Source organism: Mustelus asterias, chromosome 13, assembly GCF_964213995.1.
Source record: "Mustelus asterias chromosome 13, sMusAst1.hap1.1, whole genome shotgun sequence".
In the NCBI taxonomy this organism is placed as follows: Eukaryota; Metazoa; Chordata; class Chondrichthyes; order Carcharhiniformes; family Triakidae; genus Mustelus; species Mustelus asterias.
In genome coordinates, this window is record NC_135813.1 from 46,507,227 (window position 1) to 46,522,233 (window position 15,007).

At 46.9% G+C, this 15,007-nt stretch overlaps 1 protein-coding gene across 1 annotated transcript in view; it reads left to right on the top strand.

The window, feature by feature from the left end:
- The window catches only part of grin1a (glutamate receptor, ionotropic, N-methyl D-aspartate 1a), a 284,384-nt gene that overhangs the window by 186,419 nt on the left and 82,958 nt on the right, over positions 1 to 15,007 (top strand). Inside the window, exon 9 of the mRNA XM_078227534.1 lies at positions 10,239 to 10,322. Within this exon, the coding sequence (XP_078083660.1) occupies positions 10,239 to 10,322 (84 nt within the window). The remainder of the gene's footprint in view (positions 1 to 10,238; positions 10,323 to 15,007) is intronic.

Genomic DNA, 15,007 nt, shown 5'->3' on the forward strand with positions numbered 1-15,007 from the left:
TAGCTGGTGGTCCTACTCGAGGCTATGCCTTTAGAGAGCAGGTACTGTCGCAGCTCATCACTCATAAAGGAGGATCCCCGGTCGCTATGGATATAGCTAGGGAAACCGAACAGGGCGAAGAGGCTGTGCAGGGCCTTGACGACCGTGGCCGAGGTCATATCCGGGCAGGGAATAGTGAAGGGAAAACGTGAATATTCATCAATGACGTTGAGGAAGTATATGTTGCGGTCAGAAGAGGGGAGGGGGCCTTTGAAGTCGACGCTTAGGTGTTCGAAAGGGCGTGTGGCCTTTATGAGGTGTGCCGATAGAAGTGCGGCTTGCACTCTGCGCAGACCTGGCAGTATCTGGTTATAGACCTGGCTTCCTCAATGGAGTAGGGCAGGTTACGAGCTTTAATGAAGTGAAAAAACCTGGTGACCCCCGGGTGGCAGAGGTCATTGTGGAGAGTCTGCAATTGGTCTATTTGTGCGCTGGCACATATTCCCCGGGACAGGGCTTCTGGGGGCTCATTGAGCTTCCCGGGCCGGTATAAGATGTCGTAATTGTAGGTGGAAAGCTCGATTCTCCACCTTAATATCTTATCATTTTTGATCTTGCCCCATTGCGTGTTATTAAACATGAATGCAACTGACCGTTGGTCCGTGAGTAGGGTGAATCGTTTACCAGCTAAGAAGTGGCGCCAGTGCCGTACAGCTTCCACTATGGCTTGGGCCTCCTTCTCGACAGAGGAGTGTCGAATTTCAGGGCCTTGGAGGGTTCATGAGAAGAAGGCCACGGGTCTGCCTGCCTGGTTAAGGGTGGCGGCTAGGGCGAAGTCAGACGCATCGCTCTCCACCTGGAATGGGATGGATTCGTCTACAACGTGCATCGTGGCCTTTGCGATGTCCGCTTTGATGCAGTCGAAGGCCAGGCGGGCCTCTGCCGTCAGGGGAAAAGAGGTGGATTTGATGAGCGGACAGGCTTTATCCACATAATTGGGGACCCACTGGGCGCAATACGAGAAGAAGCCCAGGCATCTCCTCAGTGCTTTGAGGCTGGTGGGGAGGGGAAGTTCCAGGAGGGGATGCATGCGGTCGGGATCGGGACCGATGACCCCGTTTTCCACAACATAATCAAGGATGGCGAGGCGGCGTGTGCGGAATACGCACTTCTCCTTATTATAGGTCAGATTTAGGAGTGTGGCGGTGTGGAGGAATTTGTGGAGGTTGGCGTCGTGGTCCTGCTGATCATGGCCGCAGATGGTGACGTTATCCAGGTACGGGAAGGTGGCCCGCAGCCTGTTCTGCTCTACCATTCGGTCCATCTCACGCTGGAAAACCGAGACCCAGTTGGTGACGCCAAAGGGGACCCTAAGGAAGTGATAGAGGTGGCCATCCGCCTCGAAGGCAGTATATTGGCGGTCCTCCGGGTGGATCGGGAGCTGGTGGTATGCAGATTTTAAGTCGATGGTGGAGAACACCTGATATTGTGCAATCTGATTAACCATGTCAGATATGCGGGGGAGGGGGTACGCGTCCAGCTGCGTGTATCGGTTAATGGTCTGACTGTAGTCAATGACCATGCGATGTTTCTCCCCAGTCTCAACAACTACTACTTGGGCTCTCCAGGGGCTGGTACTGGCCTCGATGATCCCCTCGCCTAGGAGCAGTTGTATTTCGGACCTAATAAAAACTCTGTCTCCAGCACTGTACCGCCTGCTCTTGGTGGCGATGGGCTTGCAGTTGGGGGTGAGATTTTCAAACAGTGAGGGAGGGGCGACTTTAAGGGTCGAGAGGGTGCAGGTGGTGCACGGTGGGCGATCTAAGAACTAGTGATTGCAAACAGAGAGCGGGGGGAAAGGCCCATTATACTCCATGGTGACGCTCTTAAGGTGACACAGGAAATCTAGCCCCAGGAGTACGGCAGCGCAGAGTTGTGGCAGCACAAGGAGCCTGAAACATTTGTACACTGTGCCCCGTACAGTCAGGGTCGCCACGCAGTACCCGAGGACATCCATCGAGTGGGACTTTGAAGCCATGGAGATCGTTTGCTTCACTGGCAGTACTGAAAGGGCGTAGCGACTCACTGTGTTAGGGTGAATAAAGCTCTCCGTACTCCCACAGTCAAATAAACAGTTTGTACTGCGACCGTTTACCTCGATGTCCATCATGGACCTGGCAAGTTGGTGAGGCCTGGATTGGTCCAGCGTAACCAAAGCCACCGTTGGATTTTGCGACACGGCTGATGGCGTCCAAGATGGCAGTCCGCATGGCTCACATGCGGCTGAAGGTGTCCAAGATGGCGGCCCGCACGGCTCATACGCAGCTCAAAGCGTCCAAGATGGCGGCCCCTGCGGGTCGCACGCAGCGCCACTGGGCTTGGTGGTTGATTTCGCCCTGCATACCTTCCCGTAATGGCCCTTCTTTCCACACCCGGAGCAGATCGCATCCTTTGCCGGGCAGCGTTGTCGGGAGTGCTTCCCCAGGCTGCAGAAGTAGCACTTCGGGCCTCCGGAGACTTCCGCAGCGGTCGGGTCATTGGTGGGACGTGGTGTGGCATAGGCATGCGGCCCTCCCGAGTACAGAGGTGGCGGCGACTGCGGCATCCACGATGCACCCCCGTGGTCGGGGGTTTAGGCCTCGAGATTACGGAAGGCCACCTCTAACGAGTCGGCAAGCGCCACAGTCTTTTGTAGGTCCAGCCCACCCTGTTCCAGCAGTTGCTGTCGGATATAGTTTGACCTGATACCCGTGACATAGGCATCTCTGATTAAGTCCTCAGTGTTTTGGGCGGCAGTTGCAGGCCCTGCCAAGTGCCGCAGGTTGGTTTGTGTTGCAGGGTTTGTCTTGCTCACCAATCTGAAATCTACAGTGTTTATCACCTATTCCCAAAGACAATTTCCACGTTCTAATGAGAATGGCATCTTGTAACAATATGCTAATTACCTAAATTGGAATTGATCACCCGATTCTCCTGGCTGTTGTCTGCGAGTAGCCAGAAGATGTCTGGCGTAGATTACATTAGACTGTTTGTTGTACTGGCCTTTTAAAAGTTCGATCGCATCCTTGTAAGTTTCAGCGTCTCTAATCATCGAGAATACTTGATCACTTACCCGGGCATGGAGCACGTGTAGCTTGTCGGTTTCGGTCCAGACGACGGAGGCGGAGGCAGTGAGGAAAGTTTTGAAACATCGCAGCCAGTGATCGAAGCTGTTAGAGGCTCCTACGGCTTGAGGGTCCAATTCAAGTCTATCGGGTTTTAGTATCTGCTCCATCCCAAAACTTTTGCAAATAAAATTGATGCACTATCAATCAAGCAAAGACTAGTTTGTATGCAAGAACAAATAGATTTTTATTCGCAAAAGACTTGGAGCACACCCATGCCGATGAACTGGTCCAGAGACTGAGGCAGGGGAGTGGGGAGCAGTCACCTTTATACCTGCACCAGTGGGGGAGGAGTCTCAGGCAGGGCCGGCAGGGGCATGTCCAGGCATGTCACACACACACACAGGCAATAAGCTTAACAGTGGTTTACCACAATGCCTTCTTAACAACCCTATCAACCTAGGTGCCAACTTTCAGGGATCTCTGCACATGGACACCGAGATCTCTCCAGTCATCCACACTACCAAGTATCTTACCATTAGTCCAGTACTCTGTATTCTTGTTACTCCTTCCAAAGTGAATCACCTCACACTTTTCCGCATTAAACTCCATTTGCCACCTCTCAGCCCAGCTCTGCAGCTTATCTATGTCCCTCTGTAACCTGCAACATCCTTCCGCACTGTCCACCACTCCACCGACTTTAGTGTCATCCGCAAATTTACTAACCCAGCCTTCTACGCCCTCATCCAGGTCATTTATAAAAATGACAAACAGCAGTGGCCCCAAAACAGATCCTTGTGGTACACCACTAGTAACTGAACTCCAGGATGAACATTTCCCATCAACCCCACCCTCTGTCTTCTTACAGCTAGCCAATTTCTGATCCAAACCGCAAAATCACCCTCAATCCCATGTGTCCATATTTGCTGCAATAGCTTACCGTGGAGAACCTTATCAAACGCTTTACTGAAATCCATATACACCACATCAACTGCTTTACCCTCTTCCACCTCTTTGGTCACCTTCTCTAAACATAAAAAATAATAGTAAAAGTTTTTACAAATATATAAAAAGGAATAGAGTGGCTAGAGTGAATGTTGGACCCTTGGAGGACGAGAGGGGGGATTTAATAGTGGAAAACGAGGAAATGGCTGAGACTTTAAATAGGTTTTTTGTGTCGGTCTTCACGCTGGAAGACACAAATAGTTTACCGAATATTAGCGATCGAGTGTTGGTAGGCGGAGAGGTACTCAATACAATTATTGTTACTAGAGAGGCAGTGCTTGGTAGACTAATGGGACTGAAGATGGACAAGTCCCCGGGCCCGGATGGAATGCATCCCAGGGTACTGAAAGAAATGTCAGAGGTAATAGCGGATGCGTTAGTGGTTATTTATCAAAATTCACTGAACTCTGGGGTAGTGCCGGCGGATTGGAAAACGGCTACTGTTACGCCGCTGTTTAAAAAAGGAAATAGACAAAAGGCGGGTAACTACAGGCCGGTTAGCTTAACGTCTGTAGTTGGGAAAATGCTGGAATCCATCATTAAAGAAGAAATAGCGGGCCATCTGGATAAGAATGGTTCGATCAAGCAGACGCAGCATGGATTCATGAGAGGAAAGTCGTGTTTGACGAACTTACTGGATTTTTATGAAGATGTGACTAGTGCGGTTGACGGAGGGGAACCGGTAGATGTGGTGTTTTTGGATTTCCAAAAGGCATTCGCTAAGGTGCCTCACAAAAGGTTGCTGCAGAAGATTGGGGCACACGGAGTTGGGGGTAGGGTGTTAGCGTGGATTGGGGATTAGCTATCCAACAGGAAGCAGAGAGTTGGAATAAATGGGTGCTTTTCTGGTTGGCAGATGGTGACTAGTGGCGTGCCGCAGGGATCGGTACTGGGGCCTCAACTGTTTACTATTTACATAGATGATCTGGAGGAGGGGACTGAGTGTAGAGTAACAGAGTTTGCTGACGACACAAAGATAAGTGGGAAAGTGAATTGCGTGGAGGAAGCGGAAGGTCTGCAGAGAGATTTGAATAGGCTGAGTGAGTGGGCAAGGATCTGGCAGATGGAGTATAACGTTGGCAAATGCGAGGTTATTCACTTTGGAAGAAATAATAGCAAATTGGATTATTATTTAAATGGAAAAAAATTACAACATGCTACTGTGCAAAGGGACCTGGGGTCCTTGTGCATGAGTCGCAAAAATTCAGTCTGCAAGTACAACAGGTGATCAAGAAGGCAAATGGGATGTTGGCATTTATCGCGAAGGGGATAGAATATAAAAGCAGAGAAGTCTTGCTGCATCTGTACAAGGCATTGGTGAGGCCGCAGCTGGAATACTGTGTGTAGTTTTGGTCCCCTTACTTGCGAAAGGATATATTGGCCTTGGAGGGGGTGCAGAGAAGGTTCACCAGGTTGATACCGGAGTTGAGGGGTGTAGATTATGAGGAGAGATTGAGCAGATTAGGTTTGTACTCGTTGGAGTTTAGAAGGCTGAGGGGTGATCTTATAGAGGCATATAAGATAATGAAGGGGCTGGATAGGGTAGAAGTGGAGAGATTCTTTCCACTTAGAAAGGAAGCTAGAACTAGAGGGCACAGCCTCAAAATAAAGGGCGGTCAGTTTAGGACAGAGTTGAGGAGGAACTTCTTCTCTCAGAGGGTGGTGAATCTCTGGAATTCTCTGCCCACTGAAGTGGTGGAGGCTACCTTGTTGAATATGTTTAAGTCACGGATAGATGGATTTCTGATCGGTAGGGGAATTAAGGGTTATGGGGAGCAGGCGGGTAAGTGGAACTGATTCACTTCAGATCAGCCATGATCTTATTGAATGGTGGGGCAGGCTCGAGGGGCTAGATGGCCTACTCCTGCTCCTATTTCTTATGTTCTTATGTTCTCAAAGAACTCAATAAGGTTTGTGAGGCACGACCTACCTTTCACAAAACCGTATTGACTATCCCTAATCAAATTGTTCCTTTCTAGATGATTATAAATCCTATCTCTTATAATCCTTTCCAAAACTTTGCCCACAACAGCAGTAAGGCTCACTGGTCTATAATTACCAGGGTTGTCTCTACTCCCCTTCTTGAACAAGGGGACAACATTTGCTATCTTCCAGTCTTCTGGCACTATTCCTGTAGACAATGACGACATAAAGATCAAAGCCAAAGGCTCTGCAATCTCCTCCCTAGCTTCCCAGAGAATCCTAGGATAAATCCCATCCGGCCCAGGGGACTTATCTATTTTCACACTTTCCAGAATTGCTAATACCTCCTCCTTATGAACCTCAATCCCCGTCTAGTCTAATAGCCTGTATCCCAGTATTCTCTTCGACAACATTGTCTTTTTCCTGAATACTGATGAAAAATATTCATTTAGCGCCTCTCCTATCTCTTCTGACTCCACGCACAACTTCCCACTACTGTCCTTGACTGGCCCTAATCTTACCCTAGTCATTCTTTCATTCCTGATATACCTATAGAAAGCTTTAGGGCTTTCCTTGATCCTACCTGCCAAAGACTTCTCATGTCCCCTCCTGGCTCTTCTTAGCTCTCTCTTCAGGTCCTTCCTGGCTAACTTGTAACTCTCAAGTGCCCTGAGCCTTCATGTCTCATCTTTACATAAGTCTCCTTCTTCCTCTTCACAAGAGATTCAGCTTCTTTAGTAAACCACGGTTCCCTAGCTCGACCACTTCCTCCCTCCCTGACAGGTACAAATCATGGGCGGGATTTTACAGCCTCACTCATCCCGAAACTGTTAAATCCCACTCGAGCTCAATGGACCTTTCCATGATCCGCCCCTCACCTGCTCCAATTCCCGTGGTGGGCGGGACGGTAAAATTCCAGCCAACATCTTTGACCAAGCTTTTGATCATCTGATCTAATGGCCGGGTGACACCAGTGGGGGCTGTAGCAAGGTATGCCAGTCGCAAGTCTCCCAGAGACTTGAGCGTAATGAGCTCCGTGCTGGAAAGCAGCGCGGTGCTCATTATCATATTGTTTAAAGTTTATTTATTGGTCACAAGTAGGCTTACATTCACACTGCAACGAAGTGACTGTGAAAATCTCCTCGTCACCGCACTCCGGTGTCTGTTTGGGTACACTAAGGGAGAACTTAGCATGGCCAACGCACCTAACCAGCATGTCTTGGGACTATGGGAGGAAACTGGAGCACCCGGAGGAAAGTCACACAGACACGGGGAGAACGTACAGACTCCGCACAGTGACCCAAACCGGGAATTGAACCGGGTCCCTGGCACTATGAGGCAGCAGTGCTAACCACTGTGCCATCGTGCCGCTATTGAAATTGAGATTTATGATGAGCGGACCCGGAACAGCATACTCCAGGTCCACTAGCATCTCTCCCCATCGCCACCTCCACCCCCCCACCCCACCCAACAGGAGTGGTTCTCTCCAGCGGTGTTTATGACTACTGCCCACTAACGGGGAATGGGCACCCTGACCCTGCTGGATGGAACATAGGGCACTGAGGCCCCCCAGGAAGGTCAGGGATCAGGGAAGGCACCTTGGCACTGCCCACCAGGCACCTTGGCAGATCGGTGCATGCGATGGCCCACTCAGCCTATGCTGCCAGTCTGTCGGATGGGAATAGACCCCACCCCTTACTTTCCAGAGTGAATTCCGCTGAGGCATTCTGCAATGCTTAGGGTGTCAGAGATTCGCTCTGGTGAGAACACTAAAAAAACTGGCAAGAAATACTCGTGTTTTCCCGCATGTTGGGCATTTGATTTTTTGGAAGAATCCCAGCCAATATCTCTTTTGTATGGTCTGGTGTCAAATTTTGTTTGATATCCCTCCTGTAAAGGGACTTGGATAATTGTACAGTGTAAAGATGCTATATGAATGCAAGTTATTGCTGGTTCTGTTGTATGGTGGTAAAATTATTAAGCCACGTTTTAATTATTTCAATCAATCTAGCTCCCCAGAACTCCATGGTGAAGTGATGGATATTCAGTTGACTTGACCAGCTCCTGGTATAGCTGATGCTGGTCAGCTCTCTCCTGACATACAGTGGTAGCACTCTGATCTTGAAATCAGGAGGTTATGGATGCAAGCCTCACTCCAGACACTTGAGCACAAAACCTAGGCAGATTCTTCACTGCTGTATTGAGGGAGTGCAGCAAAGTCCAAGGTGCCATATTTCAGATGGGATGTCAAACTGAGGCTCCATCTGACCTCTCATGGATATAAAAGGATTTCTGGTACCAGTCGAGAAAGGGGGAATTCTGGCCACTAATTACACCTGAGCCAGCAGCACCACACGAGCAGGGTAACTGATTATCACATTGCTGTTTGTGGGAGCTTGCTGTGTACAAATTGGTTGCCACGTTTCCTTCATTACAACAACAATGATACTTTAAAAATCCCTCATTGGTTTTAATGCACTTTGGGATACCATGAGAACCCAAGTTCTCCCTCATTCAGTTGTTTATCCTGTTAAATGAAAGAAGAAATAGCTCCTCACTCCTTTGTCTCAGACTTCCATTCTGCATAAGATGAACCTCGTAGGTAAAATGCAGGAATGCTCACAGGATTGTAAGATAGGTGTTTTCTACCTTTTTCTTTTATTAAGTTTTCTCACCCTACTGCATTGGTGTTACAACATAAAAAATGCAGTTCTGATCATCCTGAGAGAATTAATTTTGTTTTATGATTGCATAAGAACTTAAAATAACTCAGCCTTTTTATGCTCACTGATGCCCCGCTGTGAGTCTAATTGCACCAGAGTGATGTGGAGTCTTTCTGTGACTCTGGAACATGGGGTTGTTTGTGTGATAACAAGTATCCAGACCCATACACTGAGTTTATTTCTCCCACATTCTAATGTTTCTTTTAACCAAAGAAAAGTCAAAAATTTCGGCATTTGCCAAATCATAAAATGTTTAAATTGAACACATCGTATGTTAATCAATCATCCACACATCAGACCCAAAGATTGTAAAATACCACACACAGATAAATAAATAGAACAATTGGAAAGGTGATTTTCAGAGCATTAAGTCGGTGGTTATCTACAGAGTTTATTACTTGTGGCAAGTACAAGTTAAAGGGCATGTTGGCAGTTCTGACAAAATCATACAATCCCTACAGTGCAGAAGGAGGCAATCGACCCATCGAGTCTACACCGACAACAATCTTGCCCAGGCCCTATTCCTGTAGCCGCACGTAATTACCCTGCTACTCCCTCCGACACTAAGGGGCAAATTAGCATGGCCAAACAACCTAACCCGCACATCTTTGGACTGTGAGAGGAAACTGGAGCACCCGGAGGAAACCCATACAGACACGGGGAGAACATGCAAACTTCACACTGACATTCACCCAAGGCCGGAATTGAAACTGGGTCCCTGGCGCTGTGAGGCAGCAGTGCTAACCACTGTGCCACGGCACCACCCCTTTTTTATACTGACAAAGATTGAAAAAGATTGCATTTCCAGCTCCCTGTAATGTATTAATATTAATAATTTACTTACTATCTGTAATGTATATATTGGAGAATGGGGGGGGACTGTGAGGCATACTGACAGGTTTTCTGTCAATGGCATTACATCATCCAGGACACAGACAAAGATGAGAAATCGAGATTGTAGATTTATAGAATATACTCCTATCTGAAGCAATTGGCACCATCTTGATAAATGCCGTTAAAGAAGAAGTCATCTGAATGTTCAGTTAGGAATAGGATTGACTGCTAGTTGGACACACACAGATATCAATGATTGGAACAATCTTTGCTTAATAAAATCACTGAAAGACTTTCTGCAATCTAATTAATCATGTTGAATGTTGTAATCCACCTTTGGAATTTTTGAAATGTGGCAGTTCATAAATTTTCCCTGTTATTCACTCCATGTCAATGGAAGTAAAACGTGTTGAGCTGGTAATAGAGCCGATGGTATTTTGTTAGAAGCTTTGGCTGGAATTTTCCGGCCATTCATGCCAGCAGGATTCTCCAGCCCCGCTGCAATGAACGGAGATCTGGCAGAGTGCCAAATTCTCCATCCTCACTTGCAGCAGTGACAGGGCGTGAATGGCAGGAGAATTCTGCCTTTATGTTTAATTGTTCTCCCTCACTCTGAGTCTACCTTCCATATCGAGGATGTATTTCTGACAGTGTGTCATCAATTCCACAGGTTCTGCTGAATGACAAGAAAATAATTTGGCCAGGAGGAGAGTTAAATACACCCAAAGGCTTTCAGATGTCGACAAAATTGAAGGTAGAAACCTGGGCAAAATTATTCTAGCAGTCCAGCAGCTGTGAGGCTAAAACACTGCATTCTCTGCAGTAATCCTGATGTCCAGAATAGTTCAACTTCAATGGCTGAGTCATTATAGACAATGATTAATGTCCAGTTTCACAACACAGAAACCAGGACTGCTAGCTACTCGTGCAGGAAGTTTCCCAGTTGGCTGGACAGCTGGTTCTTGATGCAGAGCGACGCCAACAGCATGGGTTCAATGCCTGTATCGGCTGAGGTTATTCATGAAGGCTCTGCCTTCTCAACCTTGCCCTTCGCCTGAGATGTGGTGATCCTCAGGTTAAATCACCACCAGTCAGCTCTCCCCCGTCAAAGGGCAGAGCAGCCTATGGTCGCCTGGACTATGGTGACTTTCCCCTTACCGTAAGCTCATGGTTTAATGTCTGTGTCAATATCAATGAAGGAGAAGGGGAGGGTGAATGGCCTGTCCTGCAGTGTGAAGGTAAGGGAAGAGTGTGAATCACCACTGATAGAGTAAAGGGAAGAAAATCCCAGATTAATGTTGAGGGCTTATGCAGGAAAAGTGGCTCTGTTCTTTACTCACATTTTCAGACTAATAACGGTTGCAGTAACTGCAACACACTGTTTGTACTGAAAATAGTCCAATTACCTGTTCAATATATAATAAATTCACCCAGTACTTTCCAACCTAAGCTGCAAACTGGTACAGACTATATTCATTTATTCCAATCGATGGTATATTCAAACCAGCCTGAGTACAATGCCAGGGGTTTGCTGTTTCCCTTTCACTCACAGGAGTGATCATTGACGTTGAAGACAGGGAAATCATTTCACATAAAACATTCCAACAACTATCAATCCGTGCATGTTTATACAACATGATACAAGATCCTGGGAATAAATGCGGAGAATTGTATGGATTTCCACCATTGCTGAATGGGTTCAATGAAAAGCCTCTATTGTGGAGTTCAGTGTGTGGCACTGGGACCTACAATGAAAGATGTTTCAAACGTAATGGTAAAAGGCCTATTACAGCTGCTAAGAGGCTGGGTTATTTAATTTCAGCATTTAGAGCCTGGATTTACACAACTCTCAGGGCACTATTTTACCATTTTGATCCTAAATGCTGGGCATATGCACTCTGCCTGAAAAAATATCAGCGATACTGAATCACGCTGCAGAAGTCTGTGGGTGGGGCTTAATGCACCCAAAATCCTGCAGCTCCAATCGGCGCCTCCAACTGCGCATGCGCAGAAACAAATATGATAGAATGCTGCTCCCCTGCCACATTGCTCCCGGACTGGATAATGCCTCCCCTTGGACCCCACGGATATTGCCCCACCTCCCACAACATTACTGACCCCCTAATCCCATCACCTCCCTGCCACGGAGATTGATCACGGGCCCCTCCCCCCCTCACCGATATACTTGCAGGGAGGTTTGCCAGTGTTACTGGGGAGCGTTTAAACTAGATTTGCAGGGGGATGGGAATCAGAGTGCCAGAGCAGATAGTGGAGCAGGGGTAAAAAGACAGGTTAGTTCAAGTAAAATCACAAATGGAAGGGTTGAGTGTGGTGGAAATAATCTTTTGAGGTGTGTCTATTTCAATGCCAGGAGTATTGTGGAGAAGGCAGATGAGCTGAAGACGTGGATAGACACATGGAAATATGACATTATAGCCATTAGTGAAACTTGGCTACAGGAGGGGCAGGACTGGCAGCTCAATGTTCCGGGGTTCCAATATTTCAGGCGGGATAGAGGCAGAGGGATAAAAGGTGGGGGGGGGGGGGGGGGGGCATTGTTGGTCAGGGAAAATGTTACAGCGATACTCAGGCAGGATAGATTAGGGAGCTTGTCTACAGAGGCCCTATGGGTGGAGCTGAGAAACAGCAAAGGTATGACCACATTAATGGGGTTGTATTATAGACCACCCAATAGTCAGCGAGAATTGGAGGAACAAATCAGCAGAGAGATAGCTGACAACTGCAAGAAACACAAAGTTGTGATAGTAGGGGATTTTAATTTTCCACATATAGATTGGGACTCACATACTGTTAAAGGTTTAGACGGGGTAGAGTTTGTAAAATGTGTTCAGGAGAATTTTCTACATCAGTATATAGAGGTGCCAACTAGAGAGGATGCAATATTGGATCTCCTATTGGGAAATGAGTTAGGGCAAGTGATGGATGTGAGTGTGAGGGAACACTTTGGATCCAGTGATCATAATGCCATTAGTTTCAATCTGATCATGGATAAGGATAGATCTGGTCCTCGGGTTGAAGTTCTGAACTGGAAAAAGGCCAAATTTGATGAAATGAGGAGGGATTTGGGAAGTGTGGATTGGCACAGGCTGTTTTCTGATAAGGATGTAAATTGGAAAGTGGGAGGCCTTCAAAGGAGAAATTTTGAGAGTGCAGAGTTTGTATGTTCCTGTCAGGATTAAAGGCAAAGTAAATAGGAATAAGGAACCTTGGTTCTCGAGGGAGATTGTAACACTGATTAAGAGAAAGAGAGAGTTGTATGAAATGTACAGGCAGCAAGGAACAAATCAGATGCTCAAGGAGTATAAAAAGTGCAAGAAGCTACTTAAGAGGGAAGTCAGGAGTGATAAAAGAAGACATGTGGTTGCTTTGGCAGACAGAGTGAAGGAAAATCCAAAGAGCTTCTATAGGTATGTTAGGAGCAAAAGGATAGTGAGGGATAAAATTGGTCCTCTTGAAGACCAGAGTGGTAGACTGTATGGAACCAAAAGAGATGGGGGAGATACTAAATGGTTTTTTTGCATCCGTATTTACTGAGGAAACGGGCATGGAGTCTACGGAAATAGGGCAAACAGGTAGGGAGGTCATGGAACCTTTACAGATTAAAGGGGAGGAGGTGCTTCAGGCAAATCAGAGTGGATAAATCCCCAGGACCGGACAGGGTATTCCCACGGACCTTGAGGGAAGCTAGTGTTGAACTTGCAGGGGCCCTGGCAGACATATTTAAAATGTCAGTATTCACGGGGGAGGTGCCGGATGATTGGAGGGTGGCTCATGTTGTTCCGTTGTTTAAAAAAGGTTCCAAAAGAAATCCGGGAAATTATAGGCCAGTAAGTTTGACGTCGGTGGTGGGCAAGTTATTGGAAGGTGTGATAAGGGATAGGATCTACAAATATTTGGATAGACAGAGACTTATTAGGGAGAGTCAACATGACTTTGTGTGTGGTAGGTCATGTTTGACCAATCTATTAGAGTTTTTCGAGGAGGTTACCAGGAAAGTGGATGAAGGGAAGGCGGTGGATGTTGTCTATCTGGATTTCAGCAAGGCCTTTGACAAGGTCCCTCATGGGAGGTTAGTTAGGAAGGTTCAGTCGCTGGGTATACATGGGGAGGTAGTAAATTGGATTAGACACTGGCTCATGAGTGGAGAGAAAGTTCACAAGGATGTTGCCGGGACTTGAGAAGCTGAGTTACAGAGAGAGATTGAATAGGTTGGGACTTTATTCCCTGGGGTGCAGAAGAATGAGGGGAGATTTGATAGAGGTGTATAAGATTTTGATGGGTATAGATAGAGTGAATGCAAGCAGGCTTTTTCCACTGAGGCTAGGGGAGAAAAAAACCAGAGGGCATGGGTTAAGGGTGAAAGGAGAAAAGTTTAAAGGGAATATTAGAGGAATATTAATGGAAGAAGCCAGAGAATGGTTGTGGAGGATTGCTTCTCTGAGTGGAGGCCTGTGACTAGGGGTGTGCCGCAGGGATCGGTGTTGGGTCCATTGTTGTTTGTCATCTATATCAATGATCTGGATGATAATGTGGTAAATTGGATCAGCAAATTTGCTGATGATACAAAGATTGGAGGTGTAGTGGACAGTGAGGAAGGTTTTCAAAGCTTGCAGAGGGATTTGGACCAACTAGAAAAATGGGCTGAAAAATGGCAAATGGAATTTAACACAGACAAGTGTGAGATATTGCACTTTGGAAGGACAAACCAAAGTAGAACGTACAGGGTAAATGGGAGGACTCTGAAGAGTGCAGGTGAACAGAGGGATCTGGGAATACAGGTACAGAATTCCCTAAAAGTGACGTCACAGGTGGATAGGGTCGTAAAGAGTGCCTTTGGTACATTGGCCTTTATAAATCGTAGTATCGAGTGTAAACGTTGGAGTGTTATGGTAAGGTTACATAAGGCATTGGTGAGGCCGAATTTAGAGTATTGTGTACAGTTTTGGTCACCTAGTTATAGGAAGGATGTAAATAAGGTTGAAAGAGTGCAGAGAAGGTTCACAAGGATGTTGCCGGGACTTGAGAAGCTGAGTTACAGAGAGAGATTGAATAGGTTGGGACTTTATTCCCTGGAGCGTAGAAGATTGAGGGGAGATTTGATAGAGGTGTATAAGATTTTGATGGGTATAGATAGAGTGAATGCAAGCAGGTTTTTTCCGCTGAGGCTAGGGGAGAAAAAAACCAGAGGGCATGGGTTAAGGGTGAAAGGAGAAAAGTTTAAAGGGAATATTAGGGGGGGCTTCTTCACGCAGAGAGTGGTGGGAGTCTGGAATGAGCCGCCGGATAAAGTGGTAAATGCGGGGTCACTTTTAACATTTAAGAAAAACTTGGATGGGTTCATGGATGAGAGGGGTGTGGAGGGATATGGTCCAAGTGCAGGTCAGTGGGACTAGGCAAAAAATGGTTCGGCACAGACAA